Raw genomic sequence first — 16,363 nt, forward strand, 5'->3', positions numbered from 1 at the left:
CTGTTAACCAAAACTGCAAATGAAACTGTTTATTTAAGTGCTCTGGAGAAGATTAAACAAAGACTCACTCTGCAAACTCTGACTACATCCAAAACTTTATGGGCTGAGCTTCAGAGGAGGGAGACTATTCAAAACAAAAAGAAGGTAGTTCTTTTTCCATTAATTCAATGCATCTCTGCTACTATAGGGATAAAATGCCAGCAATGTAATTTGCTATTTTTTTAACACAACTCTTGGCACTTCAGTGACAGTTCACTGATGACAAACCCAGAGCCAATTCATTGAAAGCCTTTTTCCTCATTCTCCTAACAAAAAACCAAAAGCAAATTTTAAATTAACATTTTTTTTCTTAACTAAGCAGACTAACTAACCTTTAAGACTTTTTTGATGCCATTGATAGTGGAAGTCAGCAAGGACCGCACTTTCTGGTCATCATTGAGGTAATCTGCATGGCGCACACACATGAACAAAATGTATGCTGGGAGTCCTGGAATCAGGTTCACAGCTACCCCACGTGGTTTCAGCTCTTGGGAAAAACAAACACACATTGTCTTGTTGAGTGTCAAGTCATTGCAAGATGTTATATGAGGTAATTACAACCTCCCCAGTTAACAGCATATACATGTATAAATATATATATGTATTTTGCCAGTGAAAACTCAGAGCAAAACTAAGGGCCACTTTCTTGGTAAAAGAACAGAATAAGAAAATGTAAGTGCCTGGTTAAAATATGCAGGCATGTTAATATGTACTATACTCATCAGGAAGGATAATTAGATTACAATACACATTTAGAAACCGTCAAAACCAAAATAAGCCATTCATTTCCTAATGCAAATTCTGGGTTCTCATCATTCATTTTTCCAGAGTGTATGGAAGCAGAGAAGACCACAAATGAGAAAGATGCTTACCTAAAATAAGATTCTTGACAAGTTTTTGCTCATCCTCCTTCTTGTATTCCAGCATCCCTTGGAAGTCCTTTTCCTTCCGTGGAATGTTAACTGGACGAATAGGCTCATCAATGATTTGTCCAGGTGATATGTTCTCCATCTGGCCCACTTCAGAAAGGGAATGGAAAGAAATATTACATTTTCCAGTGAAACCAATACATGCCAGAGACATTTCTGTAACATTCCTTAGGAAAGTCCTGGCTCCAGCAGGACAGGGAAGAGAATATTAAGAGCAAAACTGAGAAAAATCATTGCTTGAGAAAAAAGTGTTTTAGTAAGAGAAGGAAAAGGGGCTGGGGGGCAGGAAGCAGAGCAGAGGCAATCACCCATGACAAAATCCCACCCTGAGGGAACTGATGTCCAGCCAGCCTCAAACAGCAGCTGCCTTGTGTGCAAAATCCCCTCCTGTGGTCCCTGACATTAGGATGTGCAGTATATGGAATATTCCTTTGGCCAGCCCGGGTCAGCTGTCCTGGCTGTGTGCCCTTGTGCCCTCCCACCTCAGCCTACTGAGGGGACAGAATGGGGAAAAAGGAAACCTTGACTCTGTCCAGCTCTGCTCAGCAGTAGCCAAAACACCAGTGTGTTCCCAGCAGTGTTATAGCCTCAAATCCAAACCACAGCATCACACAGGCTGCTGTGGTGAAAGTTAACTCCATCCCAGTCAGACCTACTGCATCTTTCTAAGTTAATTAGGCAATAAACACAAACCAAACTACATTTTCAGGAGCATTTTCCCCACTCTGTATTATGTATGAACATTACTGTGATCTTGTTAAGAGAAGTAACTCACCAATATTGTAAGATTTTTTTTTTTAAAATATGTAGTTGGAGTAACTAACCTTCACATTCAAAGGAAAACTAGGTAACTAATTTTTGCCTGGTTCATATTTACTACTGCTTTTCTCTTGGCAAAACCAGATACTGTCTTTGAGTTCACAAACACTGCAGGAAACCTTCCTTTATGTTTGAATACTTTCTGCCTTCAGAGAAACATCAATCTCCTTTTCTCATCTTCTAAAGGTTCATAAAGGAACACACAGAGGTCTGAGCATTCATCCTGTTTCTGCAATCAACAGAGGCTAAAGCTACTGAAGACCTCACAAGTGTTAAAACAGATGGGTATGATGACAGCCAGATCACAAAGTAAACCAAAATCTTTCTCTCAAAATATAAAAGTACCTTCGAGTTCACCAATCTTCTTAGCAAACACTTTCAGCTGCTTCTTTAACTTGCGAACAGTTTTGTCCTGCTTTTCCAGCTGCTCCATTAAATCCTGTGAATTCAAATAAGGGAAGGATTAAGATATGGGGACAGTCCTGGAGTGTGTGACAGAGACAAGAAGAGTGCTGCCACAGAGTTACAAGGCAGTGAGGAAAGCTGAACAGAAGTGCCATCCTCTGGCCGAGGGTTGCAAGCTGGTACACTGCCTACAACACAAGCCAAATATTGCAAATATTATTAAGTTATATGCAGCATGAGAAAGGCAAAGCTCAAAGGCAGGTAGATTCTGCAGACACTCAGAATGAGGTCAGTTCATACAGCAGAAGATATTTTGCTGCAAACCCATCTCCCTCATGCTTCCTCCCTGCTCTTCCAAATGCCTCACAGAAATCATTTTCTTTATTATTAAACAGCTATCCTGTATTTCTGCATAATTTATTCTTGTCTTTGAGGCTGACTCCTCATTCAGACTTATCCATGTTATCAGAGGATGACAGAGGTTCCTAGAAAGACCATAATTTGCACTCAAATGTACCAAAACAAACATCAAACACTATTTCTTGCTGTCATCACATTTCCTTACACTGAAACTGGTTTCTTACACTTTTTTATTCTGTACCTCAATAAATCTAGCATCTAAAGGTCTTATTCTTTTAATAAACTCTATTTGTCCTTCAAAGGAACACTCCCCAGAAACCTATCTTTGAATAGTTCTGTGACATATCTGTTGTAGTACATTAATAAAAAAATCATGTAATTAAAAAAGGGAAAGTCATTCTAAAGAAAGCAAAACCTCAAGCTCAAACAACCTGAAAATCATTCCAGGTTAAGTGTTGGAAAGCGGCTTAAAAGAAAAATCTCCTAAGCAGGAGGATTATTCTTGGCACTGGTAGGAACATAAGGGATTGTGAACTCCCTGCATCAAAAACATCCTCTGGGAAAGTACACCTCTTCTGAAGTACTGAAACATTTTAGTGCAGCATGGGCACAAACCTTAATCACGTAGTAAAAGAGTTTACAAGCTGATACAATGCACTTGAGCAATCAGACATTAGGCCTGTTGACAACAGAATCAGGGCCATGCTTCACATCCAAAGCACTGCTCAGTTTCACAACAGAAATCCTATCAATAACACTACATACTTGTTGTCACATAAATCAATTTCTCCTGAAACTAACAAAAAAGATACATGTGAGTTCAACAGACTGTTTTCAATGTATCAGAGATGGGATGTGATTTCAGAGCAACCTCTATGTGAGGACGAATAAAGTTTTTTCTATGGTTCCTCTAAACAGATTTAACAGATTTCACGTCTCATTAAGATCTGGAAACTCATAAATTATATTCTTGCAAGCTCACATATGGTACTGTCTTTAATTACTGTGAAAATATCACCAATGTAATTCTTCATATTTTGCATTTCTGAAAAATATTAAAATAAGAATAAATTGAATCTATGACTAGATTGCTGACATTCATATTCACTGTGGTAAGGACCTGTATCAGATCAGTCCTCTACTTTTCTGAACTGAATCTAAATGCATCAAAGTTTCACAATAAAGAGTAGTTTTGCAAATTGAACATCTTTTACATCATGCACCTCTTCTCCAGGGCAGTATTAAGTAGTATTCAAAAAGAAACTGCTTTGCTCACAGCGCAAGGCTCGTATTAGTAACAAAACTGTGCATCAAAAAGAAACACATTACACAAAGGACACTCAGACTAACAAAAAAAGCAGTGAAGGAAGTAATTGGCATTGTGAAGCTCTCTGCAGGGGGATTTCCTCTGAAAGGGAGAAAGGAGACAGCCTGCTTTTCATTAGTGCTTCAGAAACAGCGACGGAGACAACAGAAAACAGGGTTCACGTGAGCTACATACAATCATCCTCTTGTAAAGGGAAATCCGGTACAACTGATACTTCTTGGGATCATCTGCATACAACTCCTCATAAAACTGCAAAAATAGGGACAGGATTGGTTTCCTCCCTCCCTCTGAGACACTGAAACTTCAGTGAGCACTGTGCAGATTAAATCAGAATACGACGAGATCAGAATCTCCTGCTTTTAGGTATCCAGGCCTTAGTTGTGCTCATGCCAGCACCTCTCAGAGAGAAGCTGATGGAGGTGAGTAGCAGAACAGTCAGGTCTTTTAAAAATGGGCCATACTAGGACTGTGAAAGCATGGAATAAAACCTTTGTGAGAAAAGGGACAGGACATTTCTTATGCTAATCAAGATGGGATTGCAGTGAACACTACAGTTCTAACATGGCATCTGGAAAGCTGCAAATTGTTTCCACTCTAGGGCTCAGAGTGGAACTGAAACATACACTTGGCTTGGAGTGGACTTGCAATACTCAAACATCTGACGTGAAATACTGAGGAACGAGTCTGTATTTAACAAACAAAATTACATTCTGTGTATTTGAAAACAAAGAGAACTCTTTTGGGATATAATTACATGACTGTGTGTTGTCTTGAGAACACAATGATGAGTAGGTCTCTGGGGAGAAAAATGGCTAAAAATTGTAACATATGACACAGCAGCAGGAAGGAGCTGCTGAGACAAACATTCACCATCCACATTTGTGACAGACTGTGGCTGCTGAGGCAAACTTACACTTTTAGCCAGTTCTCCAACATGGATCAGCTGAATTATCTGATACTTTGCTCAAAATCTTTGGTATTAAGACAAGACCCCAACAGTGATAACTGTTGTCATGTACATTAGCAGGGAACCCTACACCTTGGCTTGTTTGGAGGAAACAATGACACTCACAGCCAGGATTTTTCTGGCTGAAGTAGCTTGTTTCCCTTTACCAATAACAAGCCAAACATATGCCAACACTGGTCTCTTTGGAAGATTTCCCCAGAAATGAAGTATCCCACAAAGGATGATCATACCCCTTTGTGGAAGAAGGCAGAGAGTTTTGCCCAATCCTTCCTTCACACAAAAATGTTGTGCAGCACACATGGAATACCAGCTACTAGCTAAGTGACTTCTAGCCAAGTTTCTTTTTATGGGACTATTTCTTTTTTCAAAACATACTGAATGCTGGAGCTTGTAAAATGGTGGATTATCTGTGTAGCTTCAGGCAGGGAAGAGAGAAATTGAAAGAAATTACATTAAATAATTAAAGAATTACCTCTGAGTTTTTCAATGAAACAAACTAACATATTTCAGGAGAAACACCTCTCCCTGGCATTATTAGTTTTTATGACTTCCCTGGATATCAACATTCTATTTAGCCACGACTAAAGTCACCAGTTGGAAGCTGGGATCCACAAGCTTCAAACAATCCCAGTTGGAAGCTGGGATCCACAAGCTTCCTCCATGCCCCAAACTTCAAACCAATCTCCCAAAACATTATTACTTCAAGAGCTGATCTCCCATTAGCTTACACTCAAGAAAACCACCACCCCTGTGCAATTTTTCTGCAGGAAGCTGCCATGTGAAGGATGACAAGGTGCCAGAGGTGTGTCAGGTGTGTCAGGAGTGTGAGTGCCCCTGCCTGCTCCTGCAGCCCCGTTCCCTTACCAGGTTCTCGTTGGTGAGCCGGGTGATCTCGTGCTGCAGGCTGGCCTCGATGCGCGCCTCGGGCGGCAGCTGCAGGTTCTGGGCCAGCAGCTGCTGCTGCCTGTTGTTCTCCTCCTTCAGGCTCTGGATCTCACCCCGCAGAGACTCCAGCTCGTTCTCGTGGCTCTTCCTCTGAGACTGAAGCTGAGACTCCAGCAGCCTGAGGAGGGTGAGCAACAGTTGGTGTGAGCAACCCAAAGTTACATGCCCGGCTCTCAGAGGGAGTGTAAAGCTTTAGCTGCTGCTCAGGAACAATTAGCCATGGCTTGCAAAGGAAAATGAAAAAGGCAGAGTACTCTTTAAACCCTTTAGTATGCCTTCTAATTAAATTAAGCTGGCAAGATCAAAAAGTGAAGAGGGAGAAGCTAATTGTGACACTGCTCTGCATTTCCTTCGATTGAACACAGACTGTACAGGGTGCCACTGTGGCAATAAAAGTGAAGCTAAGTCTTCTCAGATTGACTGAAGGGGTTTAAAGAGGTTTTACCTCTAAACAAATCAAATAATCCTAGATGAAGATGACACTATGTTCATTTAAGTTAGCACCTTGCAATATTACCAACAGAAAACATTTTTAGTTAACTTTTTCAGCCAGAAACCATTTAATTGCAAATGCTCGTGGATAATCTTTATGTTTGCATTAAACCCAACATTTTTCAGAGGGTTGTCCTTAATGCACAGAAGGTCAACAACAGAATCAGACTCAGGACTGAAATCCAGGAGCTTTATTCCTCACCACTAACTCATTCTTTCCCCTTGGGCACATCACATCTCAGGTTTTTCTCACTGTGAAGTGAGGATAACACGTACCAGCCTCCTGCCAGGCAGGGCCGGGGATCCACTCCTGCTTGCAAGGCACTGTCCAAGGGCTCTGACTCAATTTTGTACACACACAGGAAATGACAATACTAGTGACTACCAGTGTTCAATTAGACAATATTTCAGGGTTTAAATATGCATAAGGCAGGAATACTTATTAGTAACTAGACTGATGAAGCACACAAGGGCAAACAGTCATTCACCCGCAATGCTCTGCCATTTAATATAAAGCTTCTTGTCTCTACAGTGCCAGGACAAGAGGCAAGAGGCACAGAGCAAACCAATCCCATCCTGTCTGCAGAACACTTGCTTTAGGTTAGATCTTCACAGGGTTACACAACATGTTAGGGGCAGAATGTGTTAGCACCAGAAAAGGAAAGACTTTAGTTATAGCAGTCGTGGCAAACCACCACTTTGTGTAGTCACTGCTACACTGAAGCACACCAGCAGGGCTGTGCAGTGAATCAGCTGTCAGGGCAGGACTAGGGAGCGCTTTGGAACTCAGGGACACTGATGAGCACACAGAGCCAGAGCACCCCATGACCAGCACAGCCCTTGCAGAGACCACAGTGGTCCCACTGGGGCTCCAACAGCACCATGAGGAAATAAAGATTACTTCTCTTTCGTGGTTGTTTTGTGACTTACATTTTGAATCTGGCATGGAGAGATATGGGAGAAGAATGTTTAATTTACTGACCTTGAGACACAAGGAGAGTAAGATCCATTTCAGTTTGAAATTTAAGAGTACACTGATGCTACTTAAACAGTAGTTTACTAATTACTAAAATGATTGTACTTCTTTAGGCTGAAAAACTGTAAGGAACATCAGTTTTGAAACCTGGTGTAAAGGCACACAAATAGCACGTGTGTAAGTATGGTGTAAAGGCACACATGGCTACAAATACTTTCCAACTGTGGAGCTTCTGGTATTTTACAGTCTACTTTTGTGCAAATACTCTTATAAATTATGTGTTGGCTGTTGTGCCATCTTAAACTTTTTAAATTATAAAATCTGACAAGTAGAAAACCTCGGGGACTAGGTTTGAGGAAACTCCTTAATTTCTATAATTTGTGTTGAATTTTTTTCCTAGCTGTTAAAGCAATAGAAGTACTGTAGCTAAAGCAAACCCATAGCAAGGGGCACAGTTAGCTAGAAAAGAAGATGCAAATGAAGGAAAAAAAAACCATTCTGAGAAGTCTGGTAACCTGTTGGCTTGTTTTAACCCTTCATAAGCCAGCCAAAGTTCTCCGTCCTCATTCAGCATATGATAGTCCTGGGGAGATTGCCTTTCAAGAAACGTGTTTAAAAAAATACAAGAGATATATGTGATGGTGATGAGGTGACATGGCAAGGACATTACACACTATATTACAGTTACCATAAAAGAGAAACAAAAAACAAAACTAAAATTAGCAAATGACTTTTCTTGTTTATGTGTTTTTCTTCTTCATGATGCAATTCAGCTCTCAGTGACAGCCCAGCTGGTTACAGCATTCTGTGCTGTTACAATAAACACATTGCCACAGACTATTGTGACCACTGAGCTCCAGAGAGCGACAAACCAGCCTGGGGAATGGCACCATGTCAGGCCATGCAGCAATTAGAGGCTAAGATGGAAATCCAGAAAGCTTGATTTTACATTTCCCCATTATTTCCAAATCCTTTCAAATACTACACATAATTTTACTAACGAAATCAAACTACAACCCCAGCTATGAGTGTTCTCTAGACATACATGGATGAACTGACTCAACACAATATACACGGTGTGTCAAAGCAGACCCCAAGTGATCACAAAATAAAGAAAGAACTTGTACCTGTTTGTTTCCTTCAGTCCAATATATGCCTGTGCTATTTCTCCTTTGTCTTTCATCTTCTGCACATCCTCCAAGAGGATTGTGGCATCTGTCATTGTATGCTGGAAAAAAAAAAATCCCAGTAAATTTAACAACACAAGTGCTCCTTGAATCCATGTTTTCCTCATGTGGAATACCAATCCTTGAGTAGCCACATTAAATAAGTGTGGGTACCTGAGCAAGAGGTTGGTCCATAATTTCTATGTCCATTTGGTTTATCTTTTAAAATAAATGCATACAAAATGGTCAACTGTTGGTCTGTCTAGTAAGTGGGTACATCTGTTAATCTCTTTCCATTTGTTCATCACATAAAAGGAACAAAATAAATTTCACAGAATGCTGAATTTGCATTTTATTCAAATTACCAGGAACAGCTGCTAATACTAAAACTGAAGCAGCAGTTTTGCCAGCTTAATTCTATTAACATTTCTTAAACATAGCATTACATGGAATCTTTCAAAGCTCAAAAATAAGAACTATTTCTCACTCATGTATTTTAAATACTCTGTCAAAGCAGAAAAGAATTGTCAAGAGCTTGAGAGTTTCTAATTTAGAGAGCATCATGGTACCATTTTGTTTCAGTTTTGGATGTTTATTATGGCACTTTTGCTTTTCCTTCAGTAGAACCTGAAATACTTAATAGATGTTTACAGTCACCTTGGCCAGTCTGATCTGAGTCACTGCCATGGAGTACCACAGGACTTTAAAGAACATAAGAGATGGAATTCTGACTTTCTGACTTTCAAAACAAGCAGATGCTGTTTTCATGAGCACAATTGTGAAAAGTATTTGCAGTAATTGTGGATAAATGATGGAGCCTAGATCTCTATGTCTAGTATGATTTGTGTTATCCAATATGAAAAACAATAAAATATGTAAGCTCCTCAAAGAATTATTCCCAACATCTTTATGAGACCTTTGAGGTCTTTCTACTATTAATTTACTCCAGAGTAAAACTGCTGTATCTCACCTGCCAATCTATCAAGGTTTAGTAGTCTGAACATCTATAATTTAGTGTCAGTTCAGTTTCTTATACTCTTACATGTATACAACTTCATTTTCTAATCAAACACTCAGCAATTCCCATCCAGTTATCTAGAGATGACAATGTAAGCCCACAATGTTTGCTGCTTGCTGAGGACAGCAAACACTCCAAAGTAAGGTCCTTCTTCATACCATAGACATTTAATTTGTTGTGAAATACAAGGGCTTTGCAAGTTAACAGAGGCGCCTGGCTCCCAGATCACTGTCCTTACCCCTCAAAGATACTCAGCAAGAAACATGATGGAGCTGACCAGACCAATTCCTACATCCTTCCTTTCATATTCAGGTTGTCATAAACCAACTGTTAAATCTGCTTGTTTTGAATTAACTTGTTTCCCTGTTTGGCAAAGCATGAAGATGGGGATGCAGAGGTCACAGAATTAATGGAAAAGTCATTCAATAATTTCAAGGTAAAATGCAAGAACATGTAGGTTACTTAAGAGGCAGGGAAATGACAGCTCAATATTGTTGAGGGTTATTTTAACATTTCGTAATTCTGGTTTGTAACTGTAGGAGAAAATGTGTACCTTATCCTCCTGGCAATCAAATTGGTAGGCAAGAAAGAAGAGAAACAAAACATTAAAAAAAAATCTGTCTGTGCTGCAGCTGCCCAACCTAAAAAGCAGAAGCTATCTGCAAACTGGCTGCTGGCCATCCCACAGGTCACCTTCCTATTTCCCTCATACTCACAGCCACTGTAAAACCAACCCTTGCATCCCACCACTGCTGAGAATGTTATTGAAAGATTTACTAAGTAGTTTTTTACAATGTTCTAAATACTACACAAAAATGTGTTCTGTTTTCTTTGCAGTCAATCATTTAAAACAAGACTTACACATCATCTTCATGCACCACAGACTCCCAGCTTACTTAGGACAAATATAGACATAACAGCAAAGGAAAGATGACATATCTGTTCATTCCTTGCTGCAGTTATGAAACACAGGATAGCTCAGTTCAGTGGAAATTACTAGTTCCTTGATTTACATGATACCTTTTCAGGTTGAATGATTCTTATTTGCAAAGCTATTACTTCCCTAACTATGTCATCAGAGCTTTTTAGGTGATGATTTCAGTGGTTGTAATCTACTCTTCTTTCAATAAAAGCACATAGCACCTATCAAGCAATAATATGGAATTTACACATCTTCAGAGGTCATCTTTACAAAATGTTACGGACTAGCAATCATACAGATGTAGAACAAACTGTTCCTTTTGCTCAATTATTAATTGAAAGGAATTCCCTGAGAATTCCTTTCAATTTTCCAGTCCAAAGGCACTAGAGAAATTATACAGCCCTCAGTGAGAATTATTTGTGCACTGTTAAAGGAGTCTGAGGGGATCAGACCTTTGGTACAGCCTGTACATCTTCACATGAATGCTGGTAGAAAAATCCCAGACTGATTGATTAATACAAGCTCCTCAATCAGACTGCTGTGATTTGTGCACTAATAATGGACCAACGGATTACACTTAGGAAGGTTTTCCAACCCACACTACTTTCTTCTGCCACTTCAAGCAGGCTGTTAATAAATAAAGCACGTTAATGACGCAGTGTAACTCTCCTACCTGTTGAGTGTGACTTACCTTGGGCTGAATTGCCTCTTTCTGGCTCACAAGCTGCGACCTCAGGATGAGAACTTCTTCCTTGCGTACTTCCAGCTCCTCACTGACCGAGGTCAGCTGGTCCAGGAGGACTCTGTATGCTGGGGCACCAGGAGCAGTCACCTCTGGAGCTCGTGTCTCTGTCAGGGCCTTCTGCAGCTCATTCAACTCGTTCTTCAGTTTCTTATTCTCAGATTCAAGCTCTTGACGCTGCAAGAAACAGGGACAGTTCTGTCACCCAGCAGCACTGCAACACATCTGTAACCCACAGGTACAAAACCATGGACAGAAATGATAAAAATTATGTGCAGCTGCAAGAAATCCATCAATCTCCCCTGTATCCCTGGCCCCTTGACTGTGGCCAACAGTAGCTGGGAGGATTTCACTGACAGGGCTAACCTTTTGTCTGAAATGCAAAACCAGAGACTCAGTCTCTGTGGTCAGGATGACCCCAAGGTGTTGGGAAGTCTCTTTTTCCCAGCCCCGGGATCAAAGGAGGAGTCAGGATTCCTCGGCTCTGGTTTTCAAGGCTGTTTAGTCTCTGTTATCTAGAACATTCTTTCTCTGACCTGCTGAGGTCTGTCTAGCAAATCGGTCCGTGGCACACTGACTGCCCTTGGGGTGGTGTTATCTTTTTATACTACAAACTACGTGTACTTTATTTACAATAACTTTCCAATACCTATCACCTATGTTAGATAGTGAGTTTCTACTCTTAACCAATCCAAAAGTGCTACCATGACACAGAAGATAGAGGCTAGGAAGAAGAAAGAAGAAGGACAAGGCACGCCCAAATCCCTCCATCTTGGCTTCTGAACCCCCATCCTAAAAACTCCAAAGTTTTCCTTTTGCACCCTGTGACACACTAACTATCATTCAACTTAAGCTCTCGTGGCTTGTAAATCTTCACATAAAGCTGGTAATTTTCTCCATGGGTTAAAATCAAAGTCACAGGTGTCTTTGGCTTTGTGCCAGGGGCTCGAGCCCTCCAGGGCAGCCAGAGGGATGTCCTGGGTTCCCACACCAGAGCACACTCACATGAATCAGACAGATTTGATGGCAAACAGAACTGTCAAGCTTTTTTTCCTCTTATTCTCCTCTTAGAGGAAAAAAATAGTTCACAACAAACAGTAGTCAGCAGGCTAAGAAAATTCTGCATCACAATTACGAAATATTTTTAGTTTTAGTGGTCTAAGATAGGCAATAATTTAAATAATATTTTTGAAAAAGAGACCTACATTTATCACTGTATTTTTGCTCAAATTATAGCTGTACTAAGTGTTTTAACAGAGAACTCCCCCTGGCTTAGGGGATCTTTTTGTTTTGCACCCCAGCCACACATTCTACACCTCAAAAAGAGCAGTCCTATAATGAAATGACTGCTGGGGAATATTTGTTCTAATTTCTCCAGCTACTATTTGGAAACAGGAGGGGTGATGTAACTTTCTATGCCTGCACATACTATTGGTGGCAAGAGGCCTACTAGAAAAAAGCCAGAAATCTGTTTTAGAATTACCTTGAGTGACTCATATTCCAACTCTGCACCTCTTATGGGAGGCCTTTCTTCCTCCTATGAATGAATACAAACAAGTGTGAAAACTCAAAATCCTTCACTGAGGTAGGAAAACAAAAGAGAACTCAATTATTTTCCTTCAAAACAGTAAAACATTCTGGTACAGCTAACTGCTGTAGTTTGAATATTGGCATTGTCTCCTTTACTTCTGCATTTATGACACATAATTGGTTAATATTAATAAAATCACATACTGTCACTGGCAATGAAACAGAGCAGGATGAACCCCAGTACGCTAAAGAAATTCACTGGTAGAAATGTAACAAGAAACAATTGCCAAAACTGATTTCATAAATTTTCTAAGAACTTCTAAGGGACCAAATCAGGAGAACTTACACTACAATCAGCTAAGGTGTCTAAGCCCAGTGCATTGGCTATGCATCCTGGTTGAAACATTTCTTCTTCTGCCTAAAATGAACAATTACCCATTCTCCCCATCATTAAAGTCAATTTCCTTATGGCTATTCCTTAATAAAAACACTCTTTCAGTCTTTTTTTTAAGTAAAGTCCCAAGCACTTTTTGTTTTGTCTTCCATTAGAGGATCTCAAGGACCTTGGAAAACAAAACAACCAGTCCCTAGAACTAAGCACCGGTACGAAACTCCTCATTAAACAAAGCAAGTGCTAGAGGAAGATAAAGATTTAGAGAAAGACAGTCAGCATTCACAGAGCTACTGATTCACAAGAAGGGACACAGTGGTGTCAGCATTTGATCAGCTGCACGGAGCCCACCTTAGCTTTGGCGCGGAGAGCCTGCTCCTCCTTTCTGTCCAGTTCATCCTGCAGGGACTGCTTTTCCTGCTCCAGTTCTGAAACCCGTTTCTGCAGCTTGAGGAACAGAGACATGTCCAGCGCTGCTTTTTTCTCACTAGGCTCCTGCTTCAGAAACAACAGAGGCAAGTCAAGAACCATTCCCCTGGCACAGCACAAGGAAGCACAACGGTGAGTAAAGATGGGAAACAGACTGGGAAAGAGAGGAACACAGGTGTTACTTGATTCTGAGCATTGACTATCTAAAATATTTCATCTGCTATCAAATACTATTTTAAAAAGGATTTACTAGTAGAAAATGTTTCTAAGCCTAAAGCCTAGCAAAAGAAAGCACCAGGCACTACCTAGCAGACAGGAGGTCTATAACTAAGCATACCTTATAGTCTTACTTGTTTGAAGGGGGGAAAGTAGAAAAAAGAAAAAGTTTATGGTTAGACTCACCTGGAAACAACTCTAAATAATGGCTTTTTTGTGTGTTGGTTTAGTTTTCAATGATTTCTTTAGTAAGTTCTTCAGCTAAAGAGAGATCTCCCTGGCAATTTGAAGGTTAATTTAGCGGGATGTGACACAAAAAACTGGTAACAGGAAATATATTTTATGCCTTTTTGCTTTTATTGTGCTAATTATACAGCCTGTTCTGAGCCTAATTCATCAGCTTCTTCACTATTCTCTAGGCAAGGACCAATGTTTGCAATCTGAAGATGCATTAGAAATTGTCCATCAGCCTTTTTGTGCTTTATGTACTGAGAAGATCAAAGTATTTACCATGAACTGTACCATAAAATTTTAAAGCCTATAAAAGGAACTAGAAAATTAATATAAATGACTGTAGCAGACAAGCAAGCACAGCCATTTCCACCTCATCTCCTTTTAGTGTTGAGGGGAAGAGTCATAAACCACATCAACAGCTCAGGCAAACGGAAAGAGACTTTTGAATTTTCTGGCTTTACTTGTTTGCCTTGAGGTGGGCCTGATTTTTTAATGTGGTTTTGTATAATTAATCTATATTGTTAGTTTAGAGTTGGAACTGGAGAATGCTGAGGGGTTAAACAAAAGAGTGCTGCATTTGTTCACACTCTTGTGTGAGTTCATTTCCTCATTCATATTCTAAAACCCAAAGCTGGCTCTGGAACAGCAATTCAGCAAATCTATCAGCCAAAGGAAAAGCTGGCATTTGGTTCATATGTGACATCCCATCTCATGTAGTTGCACTGTCCTCCTCCTGACTGCCCTTGAATGTAGGAGCATCATCCTGAAACCATTATGCAAGGTGAGAAACATAAGTGGGAGGGCAAACGATGACAGAGTGCACAGAGAGGCTGTGCCAGCCCCAGTGCGTCAGGATATCTGCATCCAGAGCAGAAAATCTTTCTCTGTGGAGGCTTTCCAAAGCAGCCCTGACAGCCTGTCAAAAGCTGCCCTGCAGATCCCTAACCCAGGCAGAGGGCACACAGGGTGTGCTCTGTGTTTGCAGCCCCACTGTGATGGGATGGGCTGGAAGGGAGAGTTATCTTGGAAACTATTAGCAATGGCTTGGAGTTGCACCACAAATTATTTATGGTTATTATTCGTTAGCTGAATCAAGTCATCTTTCTGGACATTTTTGAACATCTTCCTGATCGTTTTTCCAAACACTCTGGGATTTGTATTGCTGCATATGCAAAGCAAACTCCCATTCTGTGAGTTTGATTCCTCTCTATGTAATACAGAAAACCTGATCCAAGATGAGTTTCTGATCCCCAACAGGAAGCTCACTCCATGTAGCTACTAAGGATGCAGCTTGCCATTTTAAATCATTGACTATAAAGCAGGCAGGCTCCTCAGGAAGTCTCACTGGCTCTCTGAATTCCTACTTTGGCCTGAATAAGCGATTGTGCTTACCAACACTGACAACCAAATGTTTCACAGATGTAAATCAGCTGGATCACCAAGTATCTACTTTGTGCTTATTGTAATACAAGAAAAATTCAAAGCATATTTTGACAGTCTTTTTACACAGAATCATAACTAAGGAATAAGTGTTCTCTAAAAGGAAATGGAGAAAGTTGGATTAAAGCATTAGATATCTCAGTATAAGCATATGGTTGTCGAAGCACTTATGAAAAAAAAAAGAAAGGAATGAGTTCAACCACGTATCAGTGAAAAGTTGTGGGGGATTTTCAACATTACCTCCATCCTGAGTGGTAAATCTTCTGCTTCTGTGATCTCAGAGCTGAAAGTGTATTCAGATTCATTGCTACTGTGAGTTGAGTCCGTTCTTTTGTGCCCAGGCTTGGGGATGCTCTGAAGTGCAAGTGGAACAAATCAGTACCAGTACATGGCCTTCCCTGCCACTGTCTCTTCACAACCACAGCTTAGAATATTTGGTGTTATGTCATAGTTATCAAAATTAATAAGAAAATATTTTTTACTCTGGTCTCTCCAAAGACCTAAAAGCCTGTGAGATACAGTTAGCACTCAGCTCCATGGAGACAGGCCAAGGAGTGCTGCAGAAAGCAGAACCGAGCAAGGATGCAGCACTTTGTGGGAAAGAAACATTCAGATTACAGGAAGCACAGGCAGCTTTTTACTTTTTACTTTTTAACTTCCTAGACATCCTATTGAAGAATACTTTATATTCCTGCCACACAGAACATTCCCAGGACTACTTAAAATTTATCACTGGATGAAGATGGCTCAAACAACCCCAGAAGATGTGAAGAACTTGAGGGCAAAATAAGGGTGGACAGCACAAGTAATACCACCAAGAAAGTCACAGCAGAAATTCAGCCTTCTTCACATATGTGACAATTTTGTTGTTTCAATCAACAACAAATTTTAAATGTATTTGTTTTGGCTGAACTAATGAAAATAAACAGGATTTAAAAGGACAAATTCTCCTTTCAAGTATAGGTCAACACATCAGCTGACAACACCAACTTATCCCATTAGTGTCACAGACATAT

General features: G+C 40.2%; 1 protein-coding gene across 4 annotated transcripts in view; it reads right to left on the minus strand.

The window, feature by feature from the left end:
• The window catches only part of MYO5A (myosin VA), a 96,895-nt gene that overhangs the window by 9,390 nt on the left and 71,142 nt on the right, over positions 1-16,363 (minus strand). The window contains exons 25-34 of one of the 4 annotated variants that reach the window (XM_074549357.1): positions 15,588-15,701; positions 13,380-13,526; positions 12,591-12,644; positions 11,057-11,284; positions 8,387-8,487; positions 5,711-5,909; positions 4,054-4,128; positions 2,133-2,226; positions 912-1,058; positions 372-526 (exon numbers count right to left, since the gene is read on the minus strand). In XM_074549357.1, the coding sequence (XP_074405458.1) occupies positions 372-526; positions 912-1,058; positions 2,133-2,226; positions 4,054-4,128; positions 5,711-5,909; positions 8,387-8,487; positions 11,057-11,284; positions 12,591-12,644; positions 13,380-13,526; positions 15,588-15,701 (1,314 nt within the window). The remainder of the gene's footprint in view (positions 1-371; positions 527-911; positions 1,059-2,132; positions 2,227-4,053; positions 4,129-5,710; positions 5,910-8,386; positions 8,488-11,056; positions 11,285-12,590; positions 12,645-13,379; positions 13,527-15,587; positions 15,702-16,363) is intronic. The other 3 variants (XM_074549358.1, XM_074549360.1, XM_074549359.1) reach the window with 3 other exon arrangements.

This window comes from Zonotrichia albicollis, chromosome 11 (assembly GCF_047830755.1).
Source record: "Zonotrichia albicollis isolate bZonAlb1 chromosome 11, bZonAlb1.hap1, whole genome shotgun sequence".
NCBI classification, from domain to species: Eukaryota; Metazoa; Chordata; class Aves; order Passeriformes; family Passerellidae; genus Zonotrichia; species Zonotrichia albicollis.